Source organism: Spermophilus citellus (genome assembly GCF_964194105.1).
Source record: "Spermophilus citellus genome assembly, chromosome: 2".
In the NCBI taxonomy this organism is placed as follows: Eukaryota; Metazoa; Chordata; class Mammalia; order Rodentia; family Sciuridae; genus Spermophilus; species Spermophilus citellus.
The window spans coordinates 253,771,249-253,798,780 of NC_138183.1; the positions used below are offsets into that span (position 1 = coordinate 253,771,249).

A 27,532-nucleotide genomic window follows, 5' to 3' on the forward strand; every position below is an offset into this window, starting at 1 on the left:
TTTTTTTCCTGCTGAGGATGGAACCCAGAGCCTCCGCGTGCCAGGCAGGCGCTCACCACCGAGCCCGGCCCCAGCCCTGCAAACGCTGTGTAGACCCTTGTCATACTGTGTCGTTTAGGGGCTAAGGACCAGAAAGAGTCCGTATGTTCAATGCCGACACGATTTTTTCCACTGATATTTTTTGGGGGTACCGGGGATTGAGCCCAGGGTGCTTAACACTGAGCCACGTCCCCGGCCCCTTTTATGTGTTTTGCTGAGACAGGGTCTCGCTAGGTTGCTCAGAGCCTTGCTCAACTGCTGAGGCTGGCCTTGAACTTGCCATCCTCCTCCCCCAGCCCCCGTGGCTGGGATCACAGGTGGGCCGCCCCGCCGACTCCCCTGATTATTTTGGTCTGCGGTTGTTTGAATCCTCAGATGAGGAGCCCATGAATGTGGAGGCAGAAGGTACTCAGAGTCACACACTTCACCCAACCCATTCAGGAACCTCTCGTCACCCTACAAAGAAAGCCCGTCTGCTGGGCCTGGTGTCCTCCCAGAGATCCTGGAGGCCGAGGCAGGAAGAGAGCACGTTCAAGGCCAGCTGGGTGACGACCTGATTCAAATAAAAAGAAGGGCTGGGGATGTAGCTTGGTGGCAGAGCACCCCTGGTTCGATCCTGGTGCCACAAAACAAAGAAGCCCCACCTGCACCGTCATCTGTCCCTCCTCCTTCACCTCCACCTGCTCCAGGCAGCGCTAGGCACGCTGTCTGGGCAGCTTCCTGTCCTACCATTTCGTGTAAATGGAACCTCATGGAGTTCCGGGGTCAGGGTGGAGTGGGGGTGGACGCCAGCCCGTGACCCCGTCCCCATCTCCTCCTGTGCGGGCAGCTCCCCGGGTCCTGCCACCTGGTCATCCGGAAGCTCCTGCCCCCCTGCGGGACCCGGCATGGAGTGGGAGGAAGCCCCCCTTCCCTAGGCCAGCAAGTGGTCCCTCTGGCTCCCCCCCATGCCGTCCTCACCTGGAGACCCTCTCCTGTCACTCTGGAGGGCAGACAGGCCATGTCCACCCCTATCCCGCACTATCCTGCATGGTCTGCAGTTAGGACATTTGAGATGGTGGACAGGAAGCAGGGCTGGGGACTCTGAGGGACTCTGAAGGCCAGCTCCTGGGGCTGGCCGTGGAGAGCTGCTGCGTGTCTCCCGTGCAAAGGGGCCAAGTGCTGGCCTGGCTCTGCCAGGCTTGTGGGCCTGACCTTCTGTCTCCACAGGACCCGGCCCCTCTCAGCGTCTCTCGAGGAGGCTGAGAAGGACCCCCAAACCCGTCCAGATGCTCTGGGGGAGGCTCGGGGTTTCTGTCGCCCAGACAACAGGCAGTTTTGGCAGATCGGGCCTCGTGCCCTTCCTGGCCACCCTCACCACGTCTGTCAGGTCCCTAAGATGTGGTCACCCTGTGCCTCCTGATGGCCTGCAGGACCCACGGGCAGCCCTCTCCAGCCAGGGCGAGGGGCGTCAGGAGGGAGCTGGTCAGGGCTGGACACACCTAGGTTACTTTGAAGTGTCCTCCTGTCCCTGCTTCAGGAGAGGCTGAGAGAGGCGCCTCCCACTGGGGCAAGACCCACAGGCACCCACCTGACGGGCTGCCTGGGCAGCAGCTGGGGGCAGGCTCCAGCACCATGGACCTGTGGGTCAGCCCCTGGCCCCGGGCAGCGCCCCTTGACTTTGGGGTAAGTCCACACCTCCTGATTGACTTGGGCCGTGAGCTCCGAAGGAGGCCAGGACCGGCCTCCCCTCCCGGCTTCTCTGCCCTCTGGAGAGGTGGACGAGTGAGCATACGTGGACGCATTTTTGAAAAAATTACTAATAATCTCCTTGTTCTTCTATTTTATCCAATATTTGACTTTAAACTTCTCTCTTCTACCTTTTTCTATCTTGAATGTCTGTATCTAATAGTTATCTTAGCCTTTTGCATTTTCTATCTGAAATACCTTTTTTTGACATTTTCAACCATTTTTTTTATCTTGTTTCTATCTTCTAGTTTTCTTCTAAGGTTTTTATATTTACCCTTAGTTGCTTTTTTCTCTCCTAGTTTTCTTTTGTTTCCTATTTTGTGGGTTTAAAATTCTTGTCTTTCTACATCTTTTTTATCTTCCTATATCTTTTTTATCTTTCTACATCTTCTCTTTTTTTTTACCTTTCTGTACTGTTTTTAAAGTTTTTCACTTCAAATTTTTAATCTTCTTATCTAAATATCTTTTATCTTATTATCTTCCCATTTTCATGTTTTTTTCCCCTCCATCATGAAGGCATCTTAACCACCTTCAATTTAACCTTTTAAAGCCTTTTGCAACTTATTTAGACATTTTACAACTTTTTACTTTACCACACAAAGATTATCTCATCTCCCTCTTTTTGGTTTAATAAGTGCATTTTAATAGTTTGATGAGTAAAGCAATCTTTTTTCCACCATGAAGGTATCTCGACCACCTTCAATTTAACCTTTTAAAGCCTTCCAATTATCATCTATACTGTACTTTTAAATGTACCCTTTCACCACCTACAGCTTCACTCTTTTAAACGAGGCTTAGATTCTGTTTAAATCGCTTAAATGTTAGTTTACATGGCTGCCCTTCAACCAAAGGCTTTTTTTTTTTCTTCATTAAGAAGCTTTGTCTCAATCTGCCATGTACAAATATCTTTCTCTTCTTTCTTCCTTTCAAGCTTTTAAATTAAGTCTAGTTTCCTCAAAATAAATGGCATTTTACAACTTTTTACTTTACCACACAGAGATTATCTCATCTAGAAACATTTCTTTTTCCTTTAACCTTTTATATTAAAATATATTTCCACATCTTGAATCTTTTTATCTCTTTTTTAACCATTAACCCTTTTTATAAATTCACATTCTGAAACAACTCTTCTAAAATTTCTGATTTAGACAAATTACTCCACTTTAATAAGATGAAATACTTTCATGTTTTTTAAGGTACTATAATACTGTAATTGAAACCCAACTGAAACTTCTTATACTCTTTGTATATAAATTACACCTGATAGAATCTTAACTCTTAGTAACCTTGTTTCAGCAAAGACATAGACCAAAGCAATATTAAACTTTTTTCTATTTACCAATTTATGAAAACACACATAATGTTTAAATATATTACCTTATGGAACTTAATAAGTAAAGAGTACTTGATTTTATATTTAGTGGTTGATATTTTAACACTTTAGCTTTGTAAATTAATCAGATGTCTGTAAAAACCAAGATCTTAGACAAGTATAGTAAACAGAACTAGGCATCTCTTTCTTGTTGAAGAAAAATCCTTCTACAGGATACCATGATGGTCCCATTGATAGACTTAATAACTCGTCTTTAAAAAGCCATGGGCTACATTTTTGTATTGTATCAACATATGTCCTAGCTGTTCTTGGTCTCACTGGGGTGCCTCCTTCCTCTAACAATTTCTCTTCCTCGGAGGCGAACAACTTCAAACCTTGAGTCAACCATTTTCCCCAGTTTGCCTGAGAAAGTTCTATGAACAGGCAACTTGAAATAAAAACAAAATAAATCAAAACAAGAACACATTGTTTTTTGAAATGGTCACCCATTTTTTTTTTTTTTTTTTTTGCTCTCCTTCAGGAGCGAGCAAATTCACTTACCCCCAAGCTTCAGACATCCCGCGTACGGACCACCAAATGCCAATGTCTTGGCTGGGCACAAGATCACGAGCCACTCACAGCTTTGTAGATTCAAACAGCAATGCTTTATTCCCGAACTCACACCGGCCTCTACAAACACGTTCTCCCAAAATCCCAGTTCTCCTCCCCCAATTCACCTACTCCACGAGGCTTTTTTCCAGTCTCCCATTTGAATCTCACGAGAACTCAACGGGAACAAGCAGCAGGAACACCCTAATCCCAGCAGCAATGATCTTCAACCTCCAACTTCCCTAAAACCCCTATTGTCTTAAACCCAGAACGCCCTAAACCCAAGGACCCGGATACTTCCTCAAACCTGATCAGCTCTAAACCCGGATCCGCCTTGGTCCTTGAGCAAGGTCACCTTACATGCAATGTCAACAGCGAATTTCCAAGGCAAGTCCATTTAACGTGGGGTACGCTGGCAAGGAAATTTTGATGCGTCATTCCTACTTGGCAATGGCCCTCAGCACCCAGCAACTAAAACAAATATTAAAACAAAGACACGTGCCCCAGGAAGTCCTCGCAGCCCCACACCAGAGACCCGTGGCCACCAGTGGGGCAGCCCCAGGGACCGCAAAGAGCTGAGGGGCCTGTGGGAGACACACACAGCCGTGCGGAGAGCAGGGTGCAAGCCCATGTGACCTGCGGGTTCCGATCCCCCTCTGCCACCTACGGCCCATGTGGAGCGGGCACGTCAACCCTCCTGGCCTCAACTTGCTCCTCTGTCAAACAGGGACAGGCCGAGGTGTCCTCCTGAGGTGGAAATGGGTTAGCCCCAGGAAAGTGCTGGGACAGTGTCCAGAGAGCAGGGCCCACTGTCTGGAGGCAGAGACCAGGAGGTGGCAGCTCTGGGGCGAGCAGGTAAGCAGGCAGAGAACGTCTCACCTCTACCCTTGGGTGCTCCTCTCACTGCAGCTTGGCGCACCCTGCGTGTGGGCGTCACGTGGAGGATGGAGCAAGGCGTTAAGGAGAGCGCCGGGCTGGGGCAGAGGTGCCCACAGGGCACCAGGACTGGGCTCTGTGGAGCCGGGAAGGAGCAGAGCAGCCAGGCGCAGGAGCTCTGTCGGGCTCTGTGGTGCCCTCTCTGGCGCCAGCTCTACCTGGGGCCGGACGTGTTGAGTGCAGGGGGAGCCCCGTGGGGCATGGACTGTGGAACTGCTTAAGTCGGGAGGCCCGGGCTCTTCCAGAACACAGAGCTGCAGCAGAAGGCCCTGAGTGACCACAGAGATCACAGTGGCCTGGCGTCTTAGGACAAGCGAGAGCAACCCCCCCCCCCCAGCCTTCTGAGTGACAAGCTGGGGCCTGGGCCAGGGAGGGCTCCTGAGACCCCACCTCCAGTCCCCTCTCCTGCAGCACGATAAAACGGGCCCTGGAAGGTCAGTTTGGATCCACGGGGGACGAGGACGGGCTTAGGCAAAGCCCCACTTGACCCAGGAGGGAGCGTCTGGTGGCGCGGCTACCTGTTGTCCCAGTGCAGCTAATTGGCCCGACATTGTTCCCTCGAGAACGTCTAATCCTTTCAGCCACAGATTACTGACAATGGGCTGACTCACCCGCAGTCCTTAGGCTGCGGCCGCCCTGGGCCAGGCTCAGCATGGCTGTTGGCCGCGCTGTGTGTCTCTTGACATGCACCCAGATGTGAAGGCTGTCCCTGAGCCTCGGCAGCCAGCCCTTCCGGCAGCTCACAAAGGAGTCCTCCCTCCAACCCCCTGCACACCATCCGGAAGGTTCTCATCCTGCTCTTTGGCTTTCTTGCTCCGGCTGAAAAGCCGACACCATAATCCAAATCAAACACCCGACCTCTGACCCCCACGTGTACTTCTTTGCGGGGTTCCCTTGGGGTGCAGGTCTGAAGCTCACGGGCCGTAGGCTTTCCGGGGGCACCTGCCAATCTGCCTCCCTTTGATCTCGCCTGGGAGGGAAGGAGCTGCCCTTCCTGCTGTCTGCAAATTGGCAGCCCTTAACCCTTTCCCTGCCTGGCCTGCAGGGCCACACCAAGGCCTGTCCAGGACACAGGGGCTGCAGGCCGTCGGCCCAGAGGGACCTGGCCTAGGAGAGAGCTCTGCCCAGAGCCCGGGGCCTTCCCACCTGTCCCCCTATGCCTGAGGGCTCACGGAGGGTCTGGGAAGCAGGCGGCCCACCCACAGAGCGCCCAGTAACAGGGGAGAGATGCCGCCAGCCAGCTGGGCCTGGACTCAGCCCCATTGCCTGGTGGCTTCTGTGTTCCTCTGCCACCGAGGGCCTCATTTACCCAACAGCGAGGCTCTCGCTGTTGGCTGCAGTCTGTTTGGTGGACCCTCAGTGGGTCTTCCTCTCCCTAGACAAGGCCAAACCTGGAAGCTGGCTGCACAGCAGACACCCGGGTCCCAGCTGCTCCATGACGTGCTCCATGACCGCCTGAGGTCGAAGGCCTGGCCGAGCTGCCCACTGGACACTGCCCTCCTGTCCCTGGGCTGCACAACCTGTTTGGCTTTGTGGCAGCTTTGCGGGGCACGACCACACACCCCGAGTCCCCGCCCAGCCCTCCACCTCAGCAGGGATTGGAGAGTCGTGACCGCATGGCCCTCGTCTCTGTCCACTTCAGGACCTTTTAATCACCCCCAAGCACCCCTAAATCCCTCAGCAGTCTCCCCTTCTCTCCCCGATCTCCCCAGCTACTTGAATCCACCTGTCATCGCCTTTCTGCCCGTGTAGACTGGCTTCTGGACGTTTAACCCAGTGGACGTCTGGCGGGCTTCTGAGGTCTTCTGTGGCTGGCCCCACCTCTTTTTGAATCAGAGAAAGGGTATCCCCCAGCCCCCACCTTAGCACCCCATCACCCCCACACACTGCAGACTGCATGGTGGCCGTGACTGGTGTGGTGACAACAGGTGTTGCGGCCGCTGCTGTAGAGCTGGGCTCTGGAGACCAGTCAGGGGCCCATAAGGAGGCTCTCTCTCCTAGCCTTTGGCTACCTGGGGTCCAGAGTGAGGCTGGTGAGCCTGGCCGGAGCCCCTGCCTGCGTGCAGAGTCGGGCTGGTCTCTGTCCTCAGCAGAGCTCAGCGGCTTCAGCCCCCAGGCCCCACTGGGGCCCGGCAGGGCCGAGTCTGGTCCCAGTCTGTCTTCTGGGGAGAGCCGGGCTCTGTGCCCCCCACCCGGGACCTGGGGGCTTCCCCAGGGGGAGGGCAGCCCTTTCTCTGTGGCCCCAGATGTGAGGGCAGCAGGGATGCACCTTTGCCCGTTTCCCAGCTGGAACAAGGACAGAGTTCTGTGAGAGACTCAGGGTTGTGCCACACTCTGAGGTGGAGAGGCCAGCGCTCGCCCCCTCCCCTGCCCCCTGCTCCCCGCCCTCCCACTGTGGCCTCCTGGGAGGCTCAAGCCCCTGCCCAGCTGGGGATGTGCTCTCTCAGCATGGCCCTGGCAGGTGCTCTCAGGTGTGGGGAGTGGGGACCAGGGGACAGCAAGGGGGAGCAAGTCTGTTCAGGCCCCCAGGGGCAGGCGGGCAGATGTCCTTGCCTGTCAGGCTGCATGCAGGGTCCCCGCCCGACCGGCAGGGTGGTCCCTCGCTGGACACCACACACACCGTGGGCTACTTCCTCTCCCACTGTCCTCTCCGTGCTTCACGTCAGGCCCACTGTCCTGCTCCCTGGGAGCTCCTGCAGCCCTGGGCATGGCCGTGGGCATGGCTGTGGGCAGGGCCGTGGGCAGACTCTGCCTCCATCCACGGCTGGGCCCCCAGGGCTCGGGAGTCTGCAGGCTGCTGAGAGCACACAGCGGGCCAGGGGAGAGCCAGGCTCGGCATCCAGGGCCCCCGCCCAGGGCTGTCCCCTCTCACCAAGGGGAGAGCCAGTGGCTGGGCCATGCGCTCCGCCGACCACAGGAGCCCAAAGTCTGATGAAAGGTGAAAATCCGTTGCATGATGTGAGCGCCTGCTATGCGAGTCATGCCCTTGGAGTTTTCTAATCCTCATGACAACCCCAGCAGTTAAGGACGCTTCTAGCCCATTTCAGGGGTGAGAAGACCGAAGCACAGAGAGGCCTCGCCACCTGCCTGCAGCCGCTCAGCACGGAGGGAGGAGCTAGGACCCACAGGAAGGGACAGGCGTCTGGTTTGGTGCCTGAACACCAGGCCCCAGGGCCCCTCAGGTCAACTTGTTATACAGCGTCAGGAAATTCTGAAGACGATCCGACTCCTGGCGAACTCGTAAAATACGGAGTGAGGGACGGCAGGGTTCAGCTTTGTGTGTATTTCATCACAAACAGGAGGCAAGACGTAGCCCTGTTTCCTATGAAAACACGATGCCGGGTACTACCTGTGGCCAGGGCAGGCGCAGACCAGGACCCAGGAGTGATTGGCAGGGGGCGCGGGGTGGGGGTGACCTTCCCCTCTGTTTCCTCTCCTGTCCACTGCCCATTGTCTTCACAACAAAAATAACTCATTTCCCCATGAGTGGGTCCCTTTAAAGTGTCACTTCAGAATTCCTTCTGGATTCTCCAGGCTCAGTCAGGTGCCTGCAGGAGATGAGAAGGCCCATTATCCCGGACGGAGGACAGGAGCCTGTGTGCGGGGCTTTGAAGCTCTGCACGCATCACCTGAGAGAAAAATGGCGTTTCTCTGGGCAAGCCGGAACGTCCGGTGGGTAACCGGACCCTGTGCAAAGAAACCCGTGACCCCCGAGACGGGGCAGGCGGCCGCTCAGGGCCCTGCGCTCACCGTGGGCCTATGTAATTCTAGACGGGCACTTCCCAGGCCTCGGGGGAGCGCGGGGCACCCAGCGTGGGTTTGAACCCAGGCCACTCCCAGCTCCTGACCTCCCTGGGCCTCCCCCAAGCCCCAGCCTCTTCGGGCTTCCTGTGCTAGCAGTCACCCCCCCCCCCATTTGTCTGCTTTTTGAAAGGACCCTGTGGTCTTTAAGAATCAGTCCTCTTCAAAGCTGGGCAGGAGAGAAGGCTCCAGAGTGGCTGGAGAGCGTCACTTAAGTGCCTAAATGAGGACTCATTGGGACCCAGCGGCTGGCTGTGTCGTGGGCCTGCTCTGGAGGAGATGGCAGGGAGCAGCGGCCAGAACCGGGTCCCCTCCCCTGGCCAGGGCAGGCAGCTGAGCGTCGGGCCGCATTGGGCTTTCCTGCTTTGGCTGGAGAAACCGCCAGGCCCCCAGCCCCAGGGCTCGGAGTGGGGTGCAGCTTGCGGCAGTGGGGGGTGCGGGAGGCCAATGCTGTGTCCGAGCTTCCTGGGGCCGGGACAGCAAAGCACATCACCTGGCGGCTTTGGACAGCGGACCTCAGCCTCAGAGCTCTGGGTACAGAGGCTGCAGACCCGCTGTGGACGGGCCAGCTCCTCTTCCAAGGTGGGGCCAGCTCCTGACCGAATCCCTCCAAGCTCTGCCCCCATCTCGCCTGGCCTCCTGCCCCGTGCGCCCTGGCTCTGTGCTCTCTTCTCACTCAGCTGGGGCCTCTACTCCAGGCTGACCTCACTTATTGGTCACCTTGGCAAAGGCCCTACCCTGTCCCTGTGAGGGTCAGCCCGCACGCTCTCCTGTGGAGCCCTCGGCCACCCCCTTCACGAGCACCCCAGCTGTGAGTCCTGCCACACAACAGTCCCAGTATCCTGTCCCATTGCACAGTGAAGAGACCGAGGCTCTGTCTCCAGCCTGGGCCCCTTGGCTGGGTGAGGGGCTGAGATTCCCCTTCCCCACGTGGGACAACGAGGGCTTCAGTGAGCCCTGGGCGCTGCCCACAAGGCGGCATGGCCTCCCTACCTGGGAGAGCCCTCCAGGTGATAGATGCTGGTGCTGGGCACTGAGCGGGCTCCATGGCGAGCTCATGAAGGTGAGGGTCCGGTTTCCCGTGGCTGCAGAGGGGCGCTCTCACCTTGGGGCTTCCTGATCTCACTGTGGAGGCCAGGGCTGGCGGCCGACGTCTGCTCTGCATCCTGAGGTGTGGGGCGTCCCCTGCCAGGCAGGACCGAGCAGGGGCCTGCTGTGATGGCAAGCTGCTTCAGGGTCACCCATCAGTCATTAACCCAGCCACCTCCCAGGGGTGCTGCCCGTCAAACGTCATAGACTTTGGGGTTAGGTTTCCAACCCAGAAAATTTGGGGGAACTTCCACTGAGCAGCCTGGGCTGAGCCAAGAGGCCCGTCTGGTCCCCGCGCAGACAGAGCCTGTCACACAACCTCGGGCACCTGCTTCCCTCCAGGCCTCAGTTTACCCGACTGGGTGAGCAGGAGGCATCTAGGTTCTTACGGTCCTTGACGGTCCCTTATGGTCCTGAGAGGTTCCACCACCCAGGGCTTGGCTGGTTCTACAGAGGAGTTGGATCTCCCAGTTTGCTTCACATTCAGGTTTAAAATGGAGCTGGATTTGGTCATGAACTCTTACTTTTTGTTTGGAACAACTTGGGAATGTGGCTGTATTTTTCGAGGGTGTATTTTATGAACTCTAAAGACAGACTAGGGACATTTGAAGACTGAGCTTCTAGATTGGGACGTGTGTCGGTGTGGAATGCACACAGGGTCCTGAAGGCAGAACAACTGTGACGTCAATTAGCTTCTGACCCGACTGCTGCATTGCTAAGGGGTTGAAGCAGTCATGTTTGGATGCAGAGTCACGTCACACATATCATCAAGCCGCCCGTGTCTGTCCGTATCTGTGTTCGGCTGCTGGAGACAGGGAGCCTGGAATGGTCCTGGGTGGCTCACATCCCAGGCATGGCGGAGCTGGTGACCTTCACATCTCCCAAGGTTGCTGCAACCTGGTGCCCACAGAGGCATTAGGCTGCCCCCCGTGAGGGCAGCCATTGGTTAGGCCACTGGGGCAGGGGCTTGGTGGCTCTGAGCACTGGCTAGGGATCGGGAGGCATCTCCGTGGGATTCTGGAGGTGGCTGGTGTGACCAGGGGGGAGCACTGCTGTCCCCGTGCTACCAGCTTCCACGTGATCAGTGAGGTGCGGATGGCTTAGCACCCAGACCTGGGCAGTGGAAGTGGGCATTGGGACCCTACATGGACCGAGGCCGTCCTGGGCAGGGCAGGACCCAGGGACCCCTGCAACTCAGCCATCTCACCCTGCAGAACAGCACTGAACCCCTGTCCCCCACAGAGCCTCCCAAAGGGAGGAGTGTCCCTGCACCTGGCACTGGGGATTGAGCCCAGGGGCTCTGCCACTGAGCGCCTTCCCCGTGCTTTTCATAGACACATATGGACACACGTCATGTGTGTCAGCTGTCAATGGACCTTCATTTCACTTATTGTGCACCGTGCTGAGGGTCGAACCCAGGGCCTGGACACATGCTAGGCCAGTGCCTACCGCCCCGCCCAGCCCCAGCCGGCTCCTCAGTCCTTTTTCTGTCTGTTCTACAAAAGGGTCTCTAAGCCGCCCCAGCTGGCTCTAAACCTGGAATCGCCCTGCCTCAGCCTCCTGAGTTGCTGTGTGGCCACTTTTAAAAGCCCTCACCAAGACCGCCGTCCGGGGAGCAGTGCAGGGGGCCCTAGGACCCGCACCTCCTCGCAGGAGCCATGTGGCTGCTGGAGAGCCCCGACGTCCACGGTGTTGGGCAGTGTCCGTGTCCTCCGGCTTGGCCTCCAGGGCGTCCTGAGGAGCCCCACCCCAGCCTCCCCTGGGGGGTCTCAGTGTTCAAGTCCTGGGGCTCCCCCTCAGCCTGGCGGTGGGGCATCTTGGTCCCTGGAACGGCTGCCCAGGCTGGGTATCCCTCGCCCGGTGCAGGCGCAGGTTCGAGCCCTGGCTCTTGTGGTTCAGGAGGACATGAAGGTGGCCGAGCCTCAGGGGCCTCGCTGGTAAGGGGGCCTGGGACCCTTCTCCCCCCAGGGACGTGGTGAAGGACCGTGAGCGGCTCAGCGCCCGGCCAAGGCAGCAGGTGTCCCAGCATGCTGGGACCCGGGTCCGACCCCTACACTGCGTGTGCACGCACACACACATGCGCACACACACGCACACACACACAGCAGGCTGTGCATGGCTGAGCGTGTCGGCTGAGGGCCCAGAGCCCGAGGTCTCCCTGGTCTCTTCCCGCGACCCGCTGCCTGCCCTAAACCACAACCGTCCGTAGAACATGGTGTCCGTGCTGAGAGGGTGTGAGCCTGGAGAAGGGGCCTTTGGCCTTGGAGGCAGTTTTCCCAGGATGCCTTTGAACCCGGGTCCCTACCCCCCTCCCAAAGTGGCCTGGTGCTGAGATCCCCAAGTGATGGCATCCTGTGCTGGTGGCCCTCAGGGTGGTGCACAGGGGCCAGGTGCCAGCTCTCCCTTCCCAGAGAAGGACACTGAGAGATGCAAGGTGACTTGCCCAAGGCCACTGGGACACCTCGAAAGGGAGCCGGGGCTGACACCAGCCGTGACCCCAGGAGCCTCAGGACACTGGGACTCCTGCCTGCCAAGCCCTTGGGCACACACTAGGTCACTGTCATGAAAAGCGGGTGTGGCTGGAGACAGCAAGCGGGCCCAGTCGGCACCAGCCCTCTCCTGGGCTCTCACCCTAATGTCACCTTGCCCACTCAGCAGAGGAGGCACGGAGGCCCAGCGAGGCTGAGTAGGGCCCACGTCTCCTTGCCCCATGGCCAGCCCTGCGCAGCCGCAGACGGGGAGGCCCCAGTGCCGGGCAGCTGGCATGAGAGAGTCCGCTGCACGGGGTGGTGCCTTTCTGATCACTGTGTGGCCTCCGTGGCTCTTCCCCACTGCCCCGCTCCACCCCCGAGGAAACCAGCAGAGCCCCTCGCGTTGGTGGAGGCCCCACGGCCACAGTGTCCACCTGCACTCGTTCCCGGTGGGCCCTGCACACTGCAGCAGGTGTGATGGTCAAGGGGACAGGTGGCCTTCTGTGGCCTCCCTTGGTTGTGACATTTTGAGGTTCAGGCTGGCCCCACTGTAGGCTCTCGTCCCCAGTCGGGCCCAGAAAAGCTGGGGTCTCACTAGCTGGCGGCTCGGCAGGGAGCTGAGCCTGGAGACTGTGGCCAGAGCGGCCCTGGGCGTCGGGATCTGAGGCAGGTGGGAGGCGGCAGCCCCGCACAATGTCGTCCTCAGAGTCGGGGTCAGAGGCCAGTTCTCCTGCCGAAACGGAATAGCCCTCTGGGAGCAGGCCGCTCTCGGCAATCGGGAGGCCCATTACCTGGCCCCGCCCAGCCACCCCTTTGTTGCGACTCCCACTTAAAACTATCAAAGCCTCGGGGCCACAATGCCCCTCTGAAAGCTGAGTCACCAGGTTCTGTGACACCACCAAATGCCCCTGCAGTTGTGCTCGGAGCCAGGGCCCGGAGCCTGATGAAAAGGAAATCCCCGGCCTCGGCGGGAAGGGAGGCCGCGAGGCCGGCCACATAAAGGGGCCTTGTTCCCCAATCAAAAGGCTGAACAAAAGCAGGGGAGAGGGCTGGGCGGGGGCAGCGGCAGCTGGCGCACCTTGAGGGCACCCTGTGCCAGGCTGCCAGGGACGCCCCGCCCACTCGCCCCTCAGCCCTGGGCTGCCCGAGGCCCTGCGCTGGAGGAGGGGCTGGCCGTCCAGGGCTGGCACGGGGGTGGCCATGCCACAGACCTTCGCTGGTGCCCGGTGAATGGGGTGACCATGGCCTCCTGCTGCCAGCTCACCAGCAGCAGCTGCCGCCATCACAGAGGCCACGAGTTGCAGCAGCCGCGGCACAACCCCCACCTCAGGGTTGTCCATCTGCAGAGCGGGATGGCCATGGCCTGGCCCTGCCCGCGGCAGTCCAGGTAAGTGGCTGGGCCACGTGACGTTAGCTGGTGCAGGACGAGGGAGGAGAGCGGCCTCCAGGCGCCTCCCACCAGCAGCCAGTCGACTCCAGTCCTGCCTCCAGTCCCTGCCAGGTCTCCACGAGGATGGACGCTGCAGCGGTCAGCGGGGAGCCAGGATCCTGGCATCTGGGCCACAGGCCGCCTGACCCCGGCACTTGTGCTGGGAGCAGGAAGTTGGCAGGTGAAGGAGCCGGGCTCCCAGGAAATCCTCCAGTGATTTCCTGTGGACACCCTCAGGGCCTCCCAAGGCCAGGGCAGTGCCTGCCCAGGGATGGACTCCTGACCAGGGGCTTCAACTTGGCCCCACAGGAAGACTCCCAGGGAAAGGTGCCCGTCAACACCGTCCAGTGGTGGCTCGTTTAGTAGCCCTGAAGAGCCAAGGCAGGCCAATAAAGCCGGCCTGGGGACACCGGCCTGAGACTCCCAGGGACAGGGACAGGGATAGGCCCCACCTGGCTTCCGACCACAGCTCCGCAGGAGCCACCTGAGGCACAGGGGCAGGAACCCAGGCTCCAGGCCTCTGCTCCCAGATCCACAGAAAGGGACAGTGTGAGGCCCAGGAGGACAGGTGGCAGCTACAGAGAGCTTCAGGGCCTTGTCCTAGGACCCGGCCCCCATCCCCGAGGGCCCTGGCAGCTGGGCCATGACCACGGGTGTCCATTCCTGAGCTCCTGGAGGCACAGCTGGGCTGGAGCCCCATCCACCTGCTCCTGCCAGGACGGCACGGCCTGCCCCTCCAGATGGCCGCAGGCAGGGGCAGCCTGGAGCCCAGTCCCGTCTGAACTGCTGATTGCGCAGGGTGTGGGGCTCGGGCCTCCCTCGGCCCCCGCCCGCCCTCCCGCAGGTCTGTTTTGTTCTGTGGACGGCCTTTTGCAGGCCACCCTGGCCGGCTTTGATGCAGCCCTTTGGTAATTCCCTCATCAATAGGCAGGCCCTGCCCGCGAGGCCTTTGAAGAGGCAGGAAAAGCAGGGCCTCCGGTCCCAAGGGGGGGGACAAAGGAGGGGCAAGGCAGGGGCGGTCTCCTGGGAAGCACGCGGTCAGCAAGCTGTGGTCAGCACTCGGGGAAGCGGGGCTCTGCTGGAGAGGGTCACAGAGCGGGTGGCGCTGAGGTGGACCCTCCCGGGGTCTGGGCGGGCACTGACCTGAGGCCACTGACCCTCCAGAGCCCCAGTTTCCTTGTCTGAGAGACGGCGTGGTGTTGGAAGGGGACATCGTGTCAGTGAGGACCAGAGGGTCTGTGTGGGGGACAGGTCAGCACCGGGCCTGGTCTGTGGGAGGCCGGGGTAAGCTGGGTGATGGTGAGGGTGGTGGTGGCCACAGGGACATGGTGCACGTACCCAGAGAGTGAAGAAGGCTGGTGGCAGTGGTGACAGATGACCATGAAGATGACATCAATGGTGATGCCTGGGAGTGGCGGGGGTGGCGGTGGGGATGGGGGTGGCGTGGGGTGGCCGGGGAGGAGGGCACTGCTGCTGTGGACCTCCCCAACTCCCCCTCGATGGGCGCCCACAGCCAGGAAGCACCGGAGGCCAGCGGCCCTGCCCCAGCCCTGCCTCCCTTCCCAGCGCCCCGCCCTGCGTCTCCTGGTCCCACCGCCATGGGGAGCACGGACCTCAGGTGGCTCTGGGGTTCAGGGACACCCACACTAGGTGGCCTGGGCTTAGGTCTGCCACCAGCCTCTGCTGTTTCCCCTCAGGGCCCTTCTAGTCTGTGGTCCTCGTCTAGGCCGGGGGGCAAGGCCTGGCCAGTGAGATGCGAGCAGACCTTACTGAATGAGGTTTTTTAAGGTCACTTTGTTAAAATTCATTTATGTGTTCTGCTCAGTTTACACGACAGCAGAAAGCTCTTCGATTCGTTGTACACAGATGGAGCACAATTTTTGCCTTCTCTGACTGTGCCCAAAGTAGGGTCACACCATCGCCATCAGACGTACCCAGGGTCAAGATGTCCGTCTCATTCCACGGTCTTTCCTGCCCACATGCCCCTCCCCTCAAGAACAATTCGTGACAGGGGCAGAGGACTTGCCCAGCTCTCATGAGGCCTAGGTTCCAGCTTTAAAAAATATATACAATACTTCTCCACCTCCCCCCGCTGCCCGAGATGCCTGCAGGATGGCCAGGGCTGGGGCAGCCTTCTTGGTTCCTGCAGCCACAGGCTGGGGTGCAGTGGACGGAGAGAGACGGCCTGGTGATCGCAGACCATCACGCCCGCGCTGGCCTGCCCCTGTAGCAGCAGGACCCTCCCTTGTGGAGCACTTGTGCTGGTCCAGGAGGATGGCAAGTGGACCACAGAGCAGCTTTGTACCATCAAGTGGTGACAAAGCCAGGTGAAGCCACAGAGGGTGGTCAGCGGGGGCCCCTGGAGAGGAGTCACACTTTGGACAGGTGCTGTGTGCTGGAGGGGCGGCCAGGGCTTGGGGAGCTGGGCTTCTGTGAGCACTAGGGTCTGCGGTGGCCCAGACGGTGGCTCTCAGGTCCTGGAACCTGTGAGCATGGCGCTCCGTGGCGAGAGTGGCTGTCCCTCACCGCAAACTGCGAGGAGGTTAGGACCTGGGTCCCCTGGTGCCCTGAGTGCCATCTCAAGTCTCCTCATGGGAGAGAGGCCATGTGAAGACAGGCAGAGAGGGCAGGGCTGCTGCCAGGAGCCACCGAGGCCAGAAGGGACGAGCAGAGCCTTCCTGGAGCCACCCTGCTGGCCCTTGATCTTGGACTGATGCTCCAGGCCACCCAGGTCGGGGTCATCTGGTTCAGCTGCCCGAGGAAGCCAACCCGGGACAGGTGGTGGGCGATGAGGTCAGAGTCGAGGGTGGGCCCCATCCCTCGGGGCCTCACACGGCCCTAGGACTCTGGACCTCAGGCCGGGCATGGGAGAGGCCACTGGAGGTCCGAGGGCAGGTGCAGTGTCTGGAAGGGGGTGGGAACCAGGGAGGAGAGGCCTGCGCCCCCAGGTCTCAAGGAGCCCGTCCAGGCCCCACACCACACCAGGCAGCTTCAGTGTGACAAGGGCCTGGGAAGACAGAAGGGTGTGACCATGTCCCTCTGATCAGACAAAAGGACAGCTGTGGGTTTAGTGGGAAGCAAGACCCCGTGGCCCCGGGCGGAGACGGAGCTGTGTGTAAATATTTAGAAACTGGGTGGGAGGTGTTCATACCGAGAGTCTTTGAAGGACAAAGTGGAAACGCCCAGGTGTTTGACAGCCGTTGCTGGCAGGTCAGGGAGTCCAGTGAGGGAGGCCGCGGGAGGGAGGACAGGAGGCCCAGGAGTGGCTGCCGCAGCCCCCATCAGGTGCCCAGAGAGTCTGGCCTCAGCCGATCCTGAGCTTCAGTCCTGGGAAAGCCGTTGCCCTGGGAGCCCCACAGGGACCAAGGCCAGAGGTTAAGATGCAGAGCCACAGGGAGGCTCCCTCCAGCAGTTGGTGTCCGGGGCCTCTTCAGCCGGTGAGGAGGCAAACCTCCCACATCTAAAGCTAGTTTGGAAAAGAGAGCATATTTCTGAAGTCCCTGCCGGCTTCTCTCCCTGCACACACACACCACAGACTGTTCTTTACCCATCAATTCCTGACCCAGGTGAGCGGACGCCCAAGCTGGGTGCAGTACCCAGGGGACCTTGGCCACCCAAGAGGAGGTGAGCAATCAAAACCATCGAGGCAGGGAAAGCAGCCAAGGCACGTATCTGAGGAACTGGGCAGAGCAGGGGGCTCAGGAAAGAGCGGCAAAGGAGGAATCTGGAATCTAGTTCACACAGCTTGGGGGACTGTCTCCTCAACTCCGGAGCCTGCTGCTGCTGCTGCACTCTCTACAGCTGGGGAGCTTTTAAGGGCACCAAGGGGTCCCAGCATCATGCAGCTGCTCTCCACGGTGCCCCCCCCCCCGTCTTGCACTTCCAAGGCTCTGCCCCGTGGTGCTTGGCTAGCCTCCCCTATGCCCCTCAGCTCTCAGAGGCAGGAGAGCTACCACATGCCGAGCACCTACCACGCCAGCCCCTGGGCCGGGGCTTTGCATGTTTATGTGGCTTAATTCTTGCCACATCTCTGTGGGATCTTCCACCTGCAGGTGAGGAAGCTAAGACTCAGAGAAATGAGAATTTGTGCTGAACCCCATATTTCCTTTGGCCACATTGCCTCTCCCAATATTGGAATTCGCCCCCTCATTCTCCAAGTGGCTGTAGACTGCTGCTCCGTCTGTGGTCCTGTTCCCAGCACAAGGGTCATCCCCATGAACAGACAGACACCAGCCCCTGCCTCCGAGGGAGACCTCCGGGTGCCAGAAACATCCTGATTAACAAATGCAAGGATGTTCACTCTGGAAGTCGTCACACTTCATAAAGAAAACAAGATGACAGACAATGTGGTGGCAGGGAGTGTGGCAAGCCGTGTCATGGTCCCCAGTGACGGCCAGGTATGAACGTGATCTTATATGGTAAAAGGAACCTTGCAGATGCTAAAATGCTGAGATGGGAGATCAACTGGGATGATTCAGCTGCCCCTAAACAGAACCACAGTGTCCTCGTTAGAGAGCGGCAGGGACCAGGGGCAGGGGACTTGGGAGGATGGGCGTGGAGGAAGGTGGGGCCTCCGGAAGCTGGAAGGGCAGGGAAGCAGACTGTCCCCGGAGCCTGCGGAAGGACCAGCCCTGCCCACGCCTCGGCTCCTGTCCCGTGGGCTGTGGACTCCTGGGTCCAGAATGGGAGGACAATAGGTGGCGTGGTTTTGAGTCTTCAGGTTTGTAGTGAATTGTTCCAACAGCAACAAGAAACTAACAGACCAGACACTTCTGTGCCCACAGCACGGAATGTCCTCTTGGTCAGCTTGAGCCCCCAGAACAGAACACGACAGGCCTCTCCCACCAGGGAGAGGCCACCTGAGCCCCCGGCAGACACCAGGCCTGCTGTGTCCCTACGAGAGGAGGGCGGGGGCGAGGAGGGCGGAGCTGCACCCTGGTGTGCGGAAGCCACTACAGAAGACACTTTCCGGTCCCTGGAAAAGCTGACCATGGGCTGAACATGCGGTCCAGCCCTTCCACCCAGGCGTACACCCCACGGGACCAAGCTGGGGCTCAAGCCGATGTTTATGCGTCTGTTTCCATGGCAGCCACAGTGGCCACAGCAGCTGGGTGGAGAGGGCGGCAACAGGCCCGTCAGCAGGTGGACGGATAAGCAAGATGCACACTCAACGGGACAGGGTCAGTCTTAGTGAGGACTGAGACTTGGATACGGACCCCGAAGATACCACGTCCAGCAAGGTTCCCGGGCAGGGCTGAGGGGAGGGGGACGTGCAGCTACCCTGTCGCATTTGGGAGGGTGGTGAGGTTCTGGACACGGGTGGGTGGCTTGTCGGGCCACAGTGAGAATGCGGCTCACGCCACTGAGCTGCCCCCTCGGAGCTGACCAGGGCAGTGGCTGTGTGTGAATGTGTATGTCCACCATGTTGAAGCGTTTCATCATTTACGAGCAGTTGGCAAATTTCTGCATAGATTTTTATTATTTTTTTAAATTGAATCCATCGTGGTGAGAACAAACTCTACGACATTGAGGATCGTGACCCAGAATGAGTTCTGAGCTGTCCTAGCGGGTGTCCGATGTGTCCCCAGACACCGACTCTTCTGGACGGTGTGTCCAGGTGGGTCAGTAGCATCTCCTAAACCTTCTGGCTCACTGAGATTCGCCTGCTGTTGGAAAATAATCTGGTGGACCTTCAACTTCTGACTGGGTCTGTGCGTCCTCCCGGGGCCTTCGAGGTCTGGTGGACACCAATTGAGGGACTTCCCAGCTCCCTGCTGGGCTCGTCTCTTTGTCATTAAGAAATGTCCCGTATCTCCCTACTGTCCCTCGTGCTGAGATCCAGCCGTCTGACATGGCCGTGGTCTCCCTGGTGGCCCTGCAATCCCGCCCACCTGTGTCCCCTCTCTGTTTCACGTCTTATCTGCCTCCCAGTTAAAGGGCATCTTTCATATAGAGCATAGGATTGAGCCTCGCCCTGTGTCCAGCGACCCTATCCTTAACTGCAGGACTTAGGCAACTGAGCCCGGGTTGCCGTCTTGCTAGATGCCTCCATTTATCACCTGTTCCTTTACCCTTCCCCCTTTCCTCTCTTTTGCAGCGACTGATTGACATTTGTTTGTTTACGTTGGTGTCCATCTGATTTCTGTGCTCATTTGCCCTAGCCGCTGCAGTGGGCACCCTTGGCCCTCACCATGCACCTCAGATTAACCTGGTGCCACCTGATGCACCTCGAGGGTGTCTTGCACCTTGTGCCCCCACTGACCCCTCACTTTGTCCTCCGTGCCATTGTTTTTTTTTTTCGTATGAGATCAACCCTGTAGCAACTGTTATCATCTTTACTTAATTGCTGTTTCATCTCTGGATTTTTAAAATTTTTGGTTTTTTGGCATTGAACCCAGGGATGCTTAACCACAGAGCCACACCCCCAGCCCTTTTTATTTTTCATTTTGAGAAAGGGCCTTGGTAAGTTACTGCGGTTGGCCTCCAACTTGTGAGTCTCCTACCTCAGCCTCCAGAGCCGCTGGGCCGACAGGCATGCACCACTGCACCCGGCTCTCTCTGTTGCTGTTTGGATAATTTCTACCGAGCTGACTTCACGTTCATGATCTTCTCTTTCGCGGTGTCGAATCTGGGTGAACGTCCACTGCGTTTTTCATTTTGGATGTTGTGTAGTTCAGATCTAGAATTTCCATTTACTTATGTTTTAGTCTTTATTTATCTGCCACAGTTCCTTACCTCTGCACTCATTATGTTCATTTTTCCTTTTAAATCTTTAAGCAGATTTCTAACAGCTGCTTATCCGTCTGCTGATGTCATTGCTGGGTCTGCTCTATTCATGGTGTTTTCTCTCTGATTGTGGGTCCCGTTCCCTGCCCCTCTGCACATCAGGTGATCCTCCTGTTACGTTCCTGACATGGTCAACTCTGTGCTGTTTTAGTGTGGACTTCATTGCGTCCCCCTACAGGCCAGCGATTCCTTGCTGGCCAGCTCCTGCCTGTCACACCCCTCTGCTGCTCTGGGAATGTGCTCCTCGGCAGCCTTTCCCCAGGGCCTGGGCGAGCACCAGGCTGATGCTTTACATTCAAGGAAAACAGTTCTGCACTTTCTGTTCCAACTCCTTAAAAAGACAGTTTGAAGATCTGGTGACGCTCCTAGTTGTCGACAGCAGAAAGGTCATTTTCAGCTCATCAGCATGACACAGTTAAACCCCAATTCCTCAACTCCGCGTAGAGTCCTTCTTAGTTACTTTTGGAAACAATTTTCAATGTGAGGAAAAGTCACAGAGCACAGTACTGCAGGTCTCCCTGTGATGTCAACGTCTTAGAATGCAGAGCATAACTAAGAAATCAGGGCCTGTGCGGCCCTTTTCATTGAAATGCAGGCATTACGAGGATTTCAAGTGTCATCGCTGATGTCTTTTTTATCTTTTTGTTCCCCGGGATTGATCCCAGGGATGCACTACCACCGAGGCACATGCCAGCCCTTTTTATTTTTACTGTGACACAAAGTCTCACTAAGTTGCTGAAGCTGGCCTCAAACCTGCAATCCTCCGGCCTCAGCCTCCAAGTCCCGGGATGACAGGCGTGTGTCACTGTGTTTGGCCCGTGAAGGACGCTGTGTTGGGTTCATTTGTCGTGCGTCCTCAGCCTCTCCTTGTCTTATGTGTTTTGAAGAGCACGGCTCGGCGCTCCGGAGACTGCTCCTCAGCTGGGGTTTACCTGGGGCTTTCTCAGCTACGGTTGAGGCCGTGCACCTTGAAGAAGGCCCTGGGGTCCCCGCTCCCTCCTGGGTCTCACGTCAGGTGCCTGTGGAGCTACACTGTGGTGTTGACGTGGTGACATCACCCTACATTTGCTGAAGTGCTATTTGACGGGGGTTTTGCTACAAAGTCACTATTTTTAACAATTCAATGATAATTAATTAATAATCAATGATTAATTAATAATCAATGGCTCAGGCCCAGACCCTTCATCACCTGCCTCTCCTTCGGCCGCAGCCATTCATTTCCGCCTCCATCAGAGGATCTTTGCCCGACTGGTCATTGCCTCTCTTCCTGGTTCTTCACCTGGTGACTGGACCTCTTCCTGGGGAGCCACGGTCCCCTCCACTTGGTCACTCAGTTTTGACGTATCGGATGCATTTCTGCCAAGTGGGCAGGGTCACTCGTTATGTGGTGACCACGCAGCAGGGACTGGGTGCTGGGGAACCCGCTGCTGGCCAGGAGGGCAGCCGAGACAGTGGACCCCTTCCCCCCATGGAACTGAGTGCAGCCACAAGGGTGGCTCCAGGTTGGGCTGGCCCCCGGGTCCAGGTGGCCCCCGGGTCCAGGTGGCTCTCCGTCCTGGCCCAGATGCAGAACCCAGGCCTGGCAGTGGCCCTGGCTGGTCCCGGGGCTTCTTGAAATCTTGCCAGGATGAAGAGTGGCCAGTGCGTGCCGGCTGGGTGGCTGGTGGCCCTGGGGACAACGTTCCCAGACAGCAGGAGCCGGGCCCTTTCTTCAGGGCCAACAAAGCCGGGTGTGGGTCACTTCTGCAGTGACGGCACTTTCTTTGAGGGGCTGTCAGGGCGCTGGGTGGAGGCTGTCACACACTCCGCCTTTCTTGGGTCACGGTGGCCCAGGCCTCTCCTCCCCCGAGCTGTCCCCTGGCCCATCCATCAAACTCACGAGAGGTGGCCAGTGGCCGTCCTGCAGCGGCACTCAAAGGCCAGTGCTTCAGCCCGTGTCCATGACGGCATCAAAGCCCGTCCCAGGGGCCTTCTGCTGGGCGGAGCGCTGAGGGCTTTGCTGAGCCCTGAAGGGGCCGTGGGACCACTCTGGCTCCCCGGGGCTCCCACTGCCCGGCCCCGGCGCTCCCCGCACCGTATTCTCGCAACTTCAGAAGTGGCCTTCAGACGTCCCCAGACTGGGCTGTGTCTGTGGGCACCACCTGGCCCAGCACCCGAGAAGGCCCCTCCCTCCCTCGGCTCCCCACCTCAGGGAGAGCCGCGGGCAGCAGCCGCTCCCTTGGCCAGCACTGGAGCCGGTGTGGCGGCCAGGGCAGGGGGCTGCACTCGTCTAGTAGCTACCGTCTGCTCTCGCGGTCCTGGAGACCACCCACGGGGCCAGCAGCACTGTCCTTTCCTTTCTTGTGGACACACATTAACTGCACATATTAAGGAGGTGCCTTCGTATTTCCCTCTCCCCTCACCTGCCCAGTCCTGGTAACGCTGTTCTGCACACAGGTCGCTGTCTCAGCTTCTGCCTCTGAGAGCCCTCACAGTGCTTGTCCCCCTGCGTCTTCCACTCAGCATAACGTCCTCCATCTCCACCCACTTTGCTGCAAACAGCAGGATTTCGTCCTTCTTCAGAGCTGACTAGTACTCCAGTGTGGAGAGACACCTCAGGTCCTTTGTCCCCTCCTCTGTGGATGGTCCTAGGGCCACCCCACATGCTAGTGGTTGTGAATAGAGCCGTAGTGATCTGGTCACCTGGGTGTCTCTTGGGAACACAGACTTCATTTCCTTTGGATGGAGGCCCAGGAGTGGGAGAGCAGGATCCTACGGGAGTGCCACACACTGTTGCCCACACAGGCTGGACCCTTGTACCCCCCACACCCCACCATCATGTGTCATTTGTGTTAATGGCCATCAGCGTGGTTGTGGCCTGAATTCTCCGTCTCCCCTTCACAGGTTGGGAGCTGGGAGCGAGCTGCCCTGTGCGCGGGCGGGAAGCTGGGCCTGCGCCCAGCCATGGGCCCCTCCGAAACTGCCCAGTGAGCCCCTGTGAGATGGCGCCCCACCTCCACACTCAGGCAGGTCCAGGAGACCTGAAGGTGCCCAGCCCCGACTGTAGGCACTCACCTCCCTGTTCTTCGTACGGCTTGACCCCGTGTGTGACCCAGACAGGGCGCGGGGGCTCTTCCCGCCCGCTGCACAGGAAGCCCGCTGGGGGCCGGGGCTGGTCCCATCCACAGGAGAAGTGGCCCTGGCTGACGTGGCGCAGCCTCTGTCCCTCGACCACTAGGGAATACTCCTGGGGAGGGGCTTCAAAGCCCTGCCCCCCGTTCCCAAACAGGGGTGCCCCAGCTCCGGGTCGAGGGCCCGGTGGGCAGCTCTGCACCTCGCGTCCCTGAGCCCTCCTGGGCTTCCTGCTGCCCTCCCCAGATCCCTCTGGAGCCGATACCGGGTGGCACAGAGACACTGCCACGGCAGGAGGCACGGGGTGCAGTGCAGAGGCTGGGCGGCCTCGCTCTGAAGGGCTCCATCCTCGTGGGGACCCCAGGAGGCCCCGAAGGTCACAGGGCCCTAGACTGTGCGGCTGGCCCCGTGGCCTGGGCGAGCCAGGTGGGCCCCGGACAGGGGGCTTCTCCCAGGCATGTCCCCTGCCTGGGGTCCCACAGCTCGGCTGGTGGGGACAAGTGGGTACCAAGGGCTTCCTCAGCCTGCAGAACCACAGGTGCCTCCCACTTCTCCAGGCCAGCGCAGCCCTCTGCCCCTCCTCCCGCCTTCCTCCCTGCTCCCCTCAAGACCAGGGCCAGGTGTGGCCCCCACAAGGGTCCTGCTCCTGGAGCCACGCTCTCAGCCTGGGCTGCTGGGCAGAGGGGCCTTGGGTCAGCAGGTGACCTGGGTGCCCTCCTGTGCTGTCCTTTGAGACCCACAGAGTGACTTGGGGTAGGTCCCCCCCACCTTGCCCCCCAGCAGGTCCTGGGCTAAGTGGAAACAGGGAAAGGTGGGGCCCCGGGGGGTGGTTCTGGGGACATGGGTGCAGGGGCCCTTCCACAGCTCACATCCGGGGAGAGATGGTGGCCAGGGTGGTGTCCGCCAGGGCACGCGAGAGCCAGAGCGGCTGTGGGTGGGCACTCAGGGACGCGCTCAGGCCCGGAGGTGGGGAAGAGGCCGGCCACACCTGGGGCCGTGCCCAGGGGCACATCATGGTCAGGCCGGGCGGGGTGGACACTGTGTCCCTGGGGCAGCAGGCTGGGGCATGTGATCCGGGGACAGGAAGGGTCTGGCTGTGGGGGTCAGCCTGGGCAGCCTGTGGAGAAGGTCCTGGAGCCCCGGGGAGGAGGAGGACACTGAAGAAGACCCCGGGCCAGCTGACGAGGCCGCTGTGCTCTCGCTGCCCGCCGCCCAGCTGCAGAGGGGAGGGGGCTGGGCGGTGCCCGGGATCCTCGGCTGCGGCAGCCCAGCTGTGGGCCGGTGGCCGGGAGGTCGCTGCCCGCCCCAGAGCACTCCTGCCGCTCGGGTCCCGTGTCCTGCTGGGCTGCGGGCACCACCCCACCGAGGCTTCCTCTCCAGCCCCCTGTGGTTCTGCCTGGTGGACGTGGTGTCGTGCTGAGCAGGTGACATGTGTGTCATGGGCTTGTCCCAGGGGGTGCAGCCTGGATCCCAGGACCCCGGCCAGCAGCCTGGGCCCCCTACCTTGTTTATTAAGGGGATTCGCACGGAAAACTCAGCTTCCCAAAATTGCTGCTCGACGTGCCCAGTGGGGGGCCGTGGTGGGGGGGCCAGGCAGCAGGGTGGAGGCGAGGCAAGAGTCCTGTGGCTCCTGCCACCTCAGGGCACGCACGGTCTCAGAGGCCAGGCCCCATTGCCACACTGACCTGCCCTCCCTGCGCCTGCTGAGCCATGGACGCTCCCAGGACCGGAGCTGGGCTCTGGGCCTTGGGTCCTCGTCTGGAGAAAGGGCAGGTTCCAGCCGTGTTTTCGGAGTCCAGGGCTGGGACCAGGGGCTGGGGACCAGGGGTTGGGGGTGGACCTGCCCTGCGCTCCCTGCCCCAGCCCCTCGGCCCTTTCCCTTTGGTCAGAATGTGGCTCCTGTGTTCAAGGGTGAGCCGTGGCTCGACCCCAGCTCTTTCCTCCCACCATGCGGTACTCTTGGGGACGCCTCGGTCCTGTGAGCTACGCAAGAGCAACACCCTCCATTTGCAGCAGGGCTCTGACCTCCACCTGCGCAGTCTCCACCACAAAGGGTGCTGGCCCATATTGTGCAGGGCCTTGATGGTCAGTGCAAGTCCCCCGGGAAGCCCTAGGGAGCCACCGAGGGCTCTGGAGGGGTGCCTGGCAGGGCTGGAGCAGAGTCTTAGCCCCTGTGCCTCGGGCTGAGGGCAGGCTTCCCTCGTGGGGGGGCCGGGCCCTCCTCGGCCAGGCCCCTGCGTGCCTGCTGGTGCCCAGCACCATGTCCAACCACACGGGCACTCTCCCTGTCCCCGAGCCGAGGGCATACCTCCTGCAGGTCACCTGGGCCCCTGCACAGCTGCTGCCTGGGAGCCTCCCGCACTACCACCCCCCCCCTCAGCCTCACTGTCTTTGGAGCGCTGGCCCCAGCCTGGACCACCTGTCCTCTGTGTCCTTACCCTCCCGCCAGGCGTGGGCTCCACCTGGCAGGGCCTCTCCATCCTGCCCACAAGCAGGATCACAGCACGGGGTGCACGGGGGTTCAGGTGAGTGTCAGGCAGAGTCCACTCCCCAAGGAGGACGGGCCTATCTGGGCAGCGCCCGGCTGGGGCCGGGGCAGCCTGGGCCCCACAGCCACTTCCTTCCCCACCTGTTCTGCTGCCCTGGGTGAGCCTGGGGCTTTGGGAGTCCAGGGACAGGGCGTGTGTGCAGCCGCCCAGGTGGAGGCAGGTGCCACCCCAGGCCGGGAGCCAGGCAGGGCGTTTCCTGGGAGCTACGAGGCGCCAGGCATGGAGAAGAGCCGGTCTGCATGCCCCGGTGCCCAGCCACAGGAGCCATTTCACAAAGGACGGGGCTCTGCGAGGTCCTCAGCCACCGAGCCCGCGAGGCAGAGAGGATGGCCGAGGCCAGCTGCTCCAATCCCCAGGAGTGACCTGGGCAAGCCCGAGACCTGCTCCTGGCCTGCCCAGGCTCCCTGGGGGACACGGGCTGTGATGTGCCCTGTCCTCAAACAGATGTGGCGAGGTCATCGTCCCCTCCACCAGGGAGCTCGGTCTGAATCAGAGCAGGGCTCGCCGTCCGGGGGCTCCCCGGGGGACAGGAGCAGAGCCCGGGCCCCGAGTCCCCAACCTCGAGTCCACACAGGAAGGACGTGGGGAGGCACCGCCTCCTTTGTCACGGACGCCATGAGCTGGAATTTCTCAAGGGGAGAGTCACATCTTGGCTGTGAGAGGGCAGGGCAGGGACACGTGGCCAGCGGCTCCAGGCCACCAGCCTCTGCCGTTGAAGTCACCGTTACCTGCCCGGGGGCTGTTTGGCTTCTGCGGGGCATAAGAGGGCGGTTGAGGGGGTGATTGTGACTTTCCAAAGGACAAAAGTCCCCTCGCTAGTTGCCACATCAAATGACGGGGAACCCCACGGAGCCCCAGAATCCCGTGAACACAGCGGCCTGCAGGCGCGGGCCCCGCGGGCGCAGGGTGGGGCAGCTGCTGCCTCGCTGCCAGCGACTGTGCCAGCCCCCGCCACATGCCCCATCGTCCCACCACACCAAGTCCTTGGCCACACGGGGACGTCCTCTTCTCTGGCCTCGCCAAGGGACAGGGCACTGACCTCGGCTGACCCATCCTCCCGTGGGGACTCGGGACCATCCCGGTCTCAGCTGGGGACCACCCGAGGCTCGGGATCCAGCGCTTCTCCCCGGTGCGTTTCCCACTGTGCTCGCGGGCTGGGGACAGAGCCCTGGTGGCCTCAAGGACATGGAGCCCGAGTCAGCACCACCTGTGTGACCGGGGGGGAGCGGCTGCTGCTCGTGAAGGGCACACGGCTCCGAGGGGCCCGGCTGCTGGGAGACTCCTGAGCCCCCATTTGGGCAGCCCTGAGCTGAGTGGCCCACTCCCGGGGACCCAGGAGGGACCACGCCTGCCCCGGTCCTCACTCGCCACTGAGCCCATGCGGGAGAAGACGGAGCAACAGAAATGGGCCAGATGTGGGCCATCAGGGGACTGGCCAGGAAGCCAAGCCGCCCAGCCTCAGCGAGGGGGACAGACGATGGCTGGCCAAGGGGCGAGGGGGACCAGGTGCCAGGGAGCGGGTCTTGAGTGATGGGCGGTCCCCACAGGGCCAGGGCTGTCCAGCAGGACCCCCCCTCAGCCAGACTTCCCAGGGGTGGGGGCCTCGTACCTGCCCGTGAGGGGGGCACCTGCAGGTCTGAGGGAGGAGGAGCACCAGCAGAAAGGTCCCCGA

The 27,532-nt window shown here is 59.9% G+C and overlaps 1 protein-coding gene across 1 annotated transcript; it reads right to left on the reverse strand.

The window, feature by feature from the left end:
- Positions 1-15,222: 15,222 nt before the first annotated feature.
- On the reverse strand, positions 15,223-27,154 carry LOC308641931 (uncharacterized protein; the record flags this gene model as incomplete). Its single annotated transcript, XM_081280500.1, has 7 exons — positions 15,223-15,898; positions 15,948-19,080; positions 19,918-21,556; positions 22,603-22,951; positions 23,255-23,914; positions 26,589-26,610; positions 27,068-27,154. 5 exons carry the CDS (start codon positions 27,152-27,154, stop codon positions 21,430-21,432), a joined length of 1,245 nt encoding a protein of 414 aa, XP_081136626.1. The 3' UTR covers positions 15,223-15,898; positions 15,948-19,080; positions 19,918-21,429.
- Between the last annotated feature and the right edge of the window lie 378 nt (positions 27,155-27,532).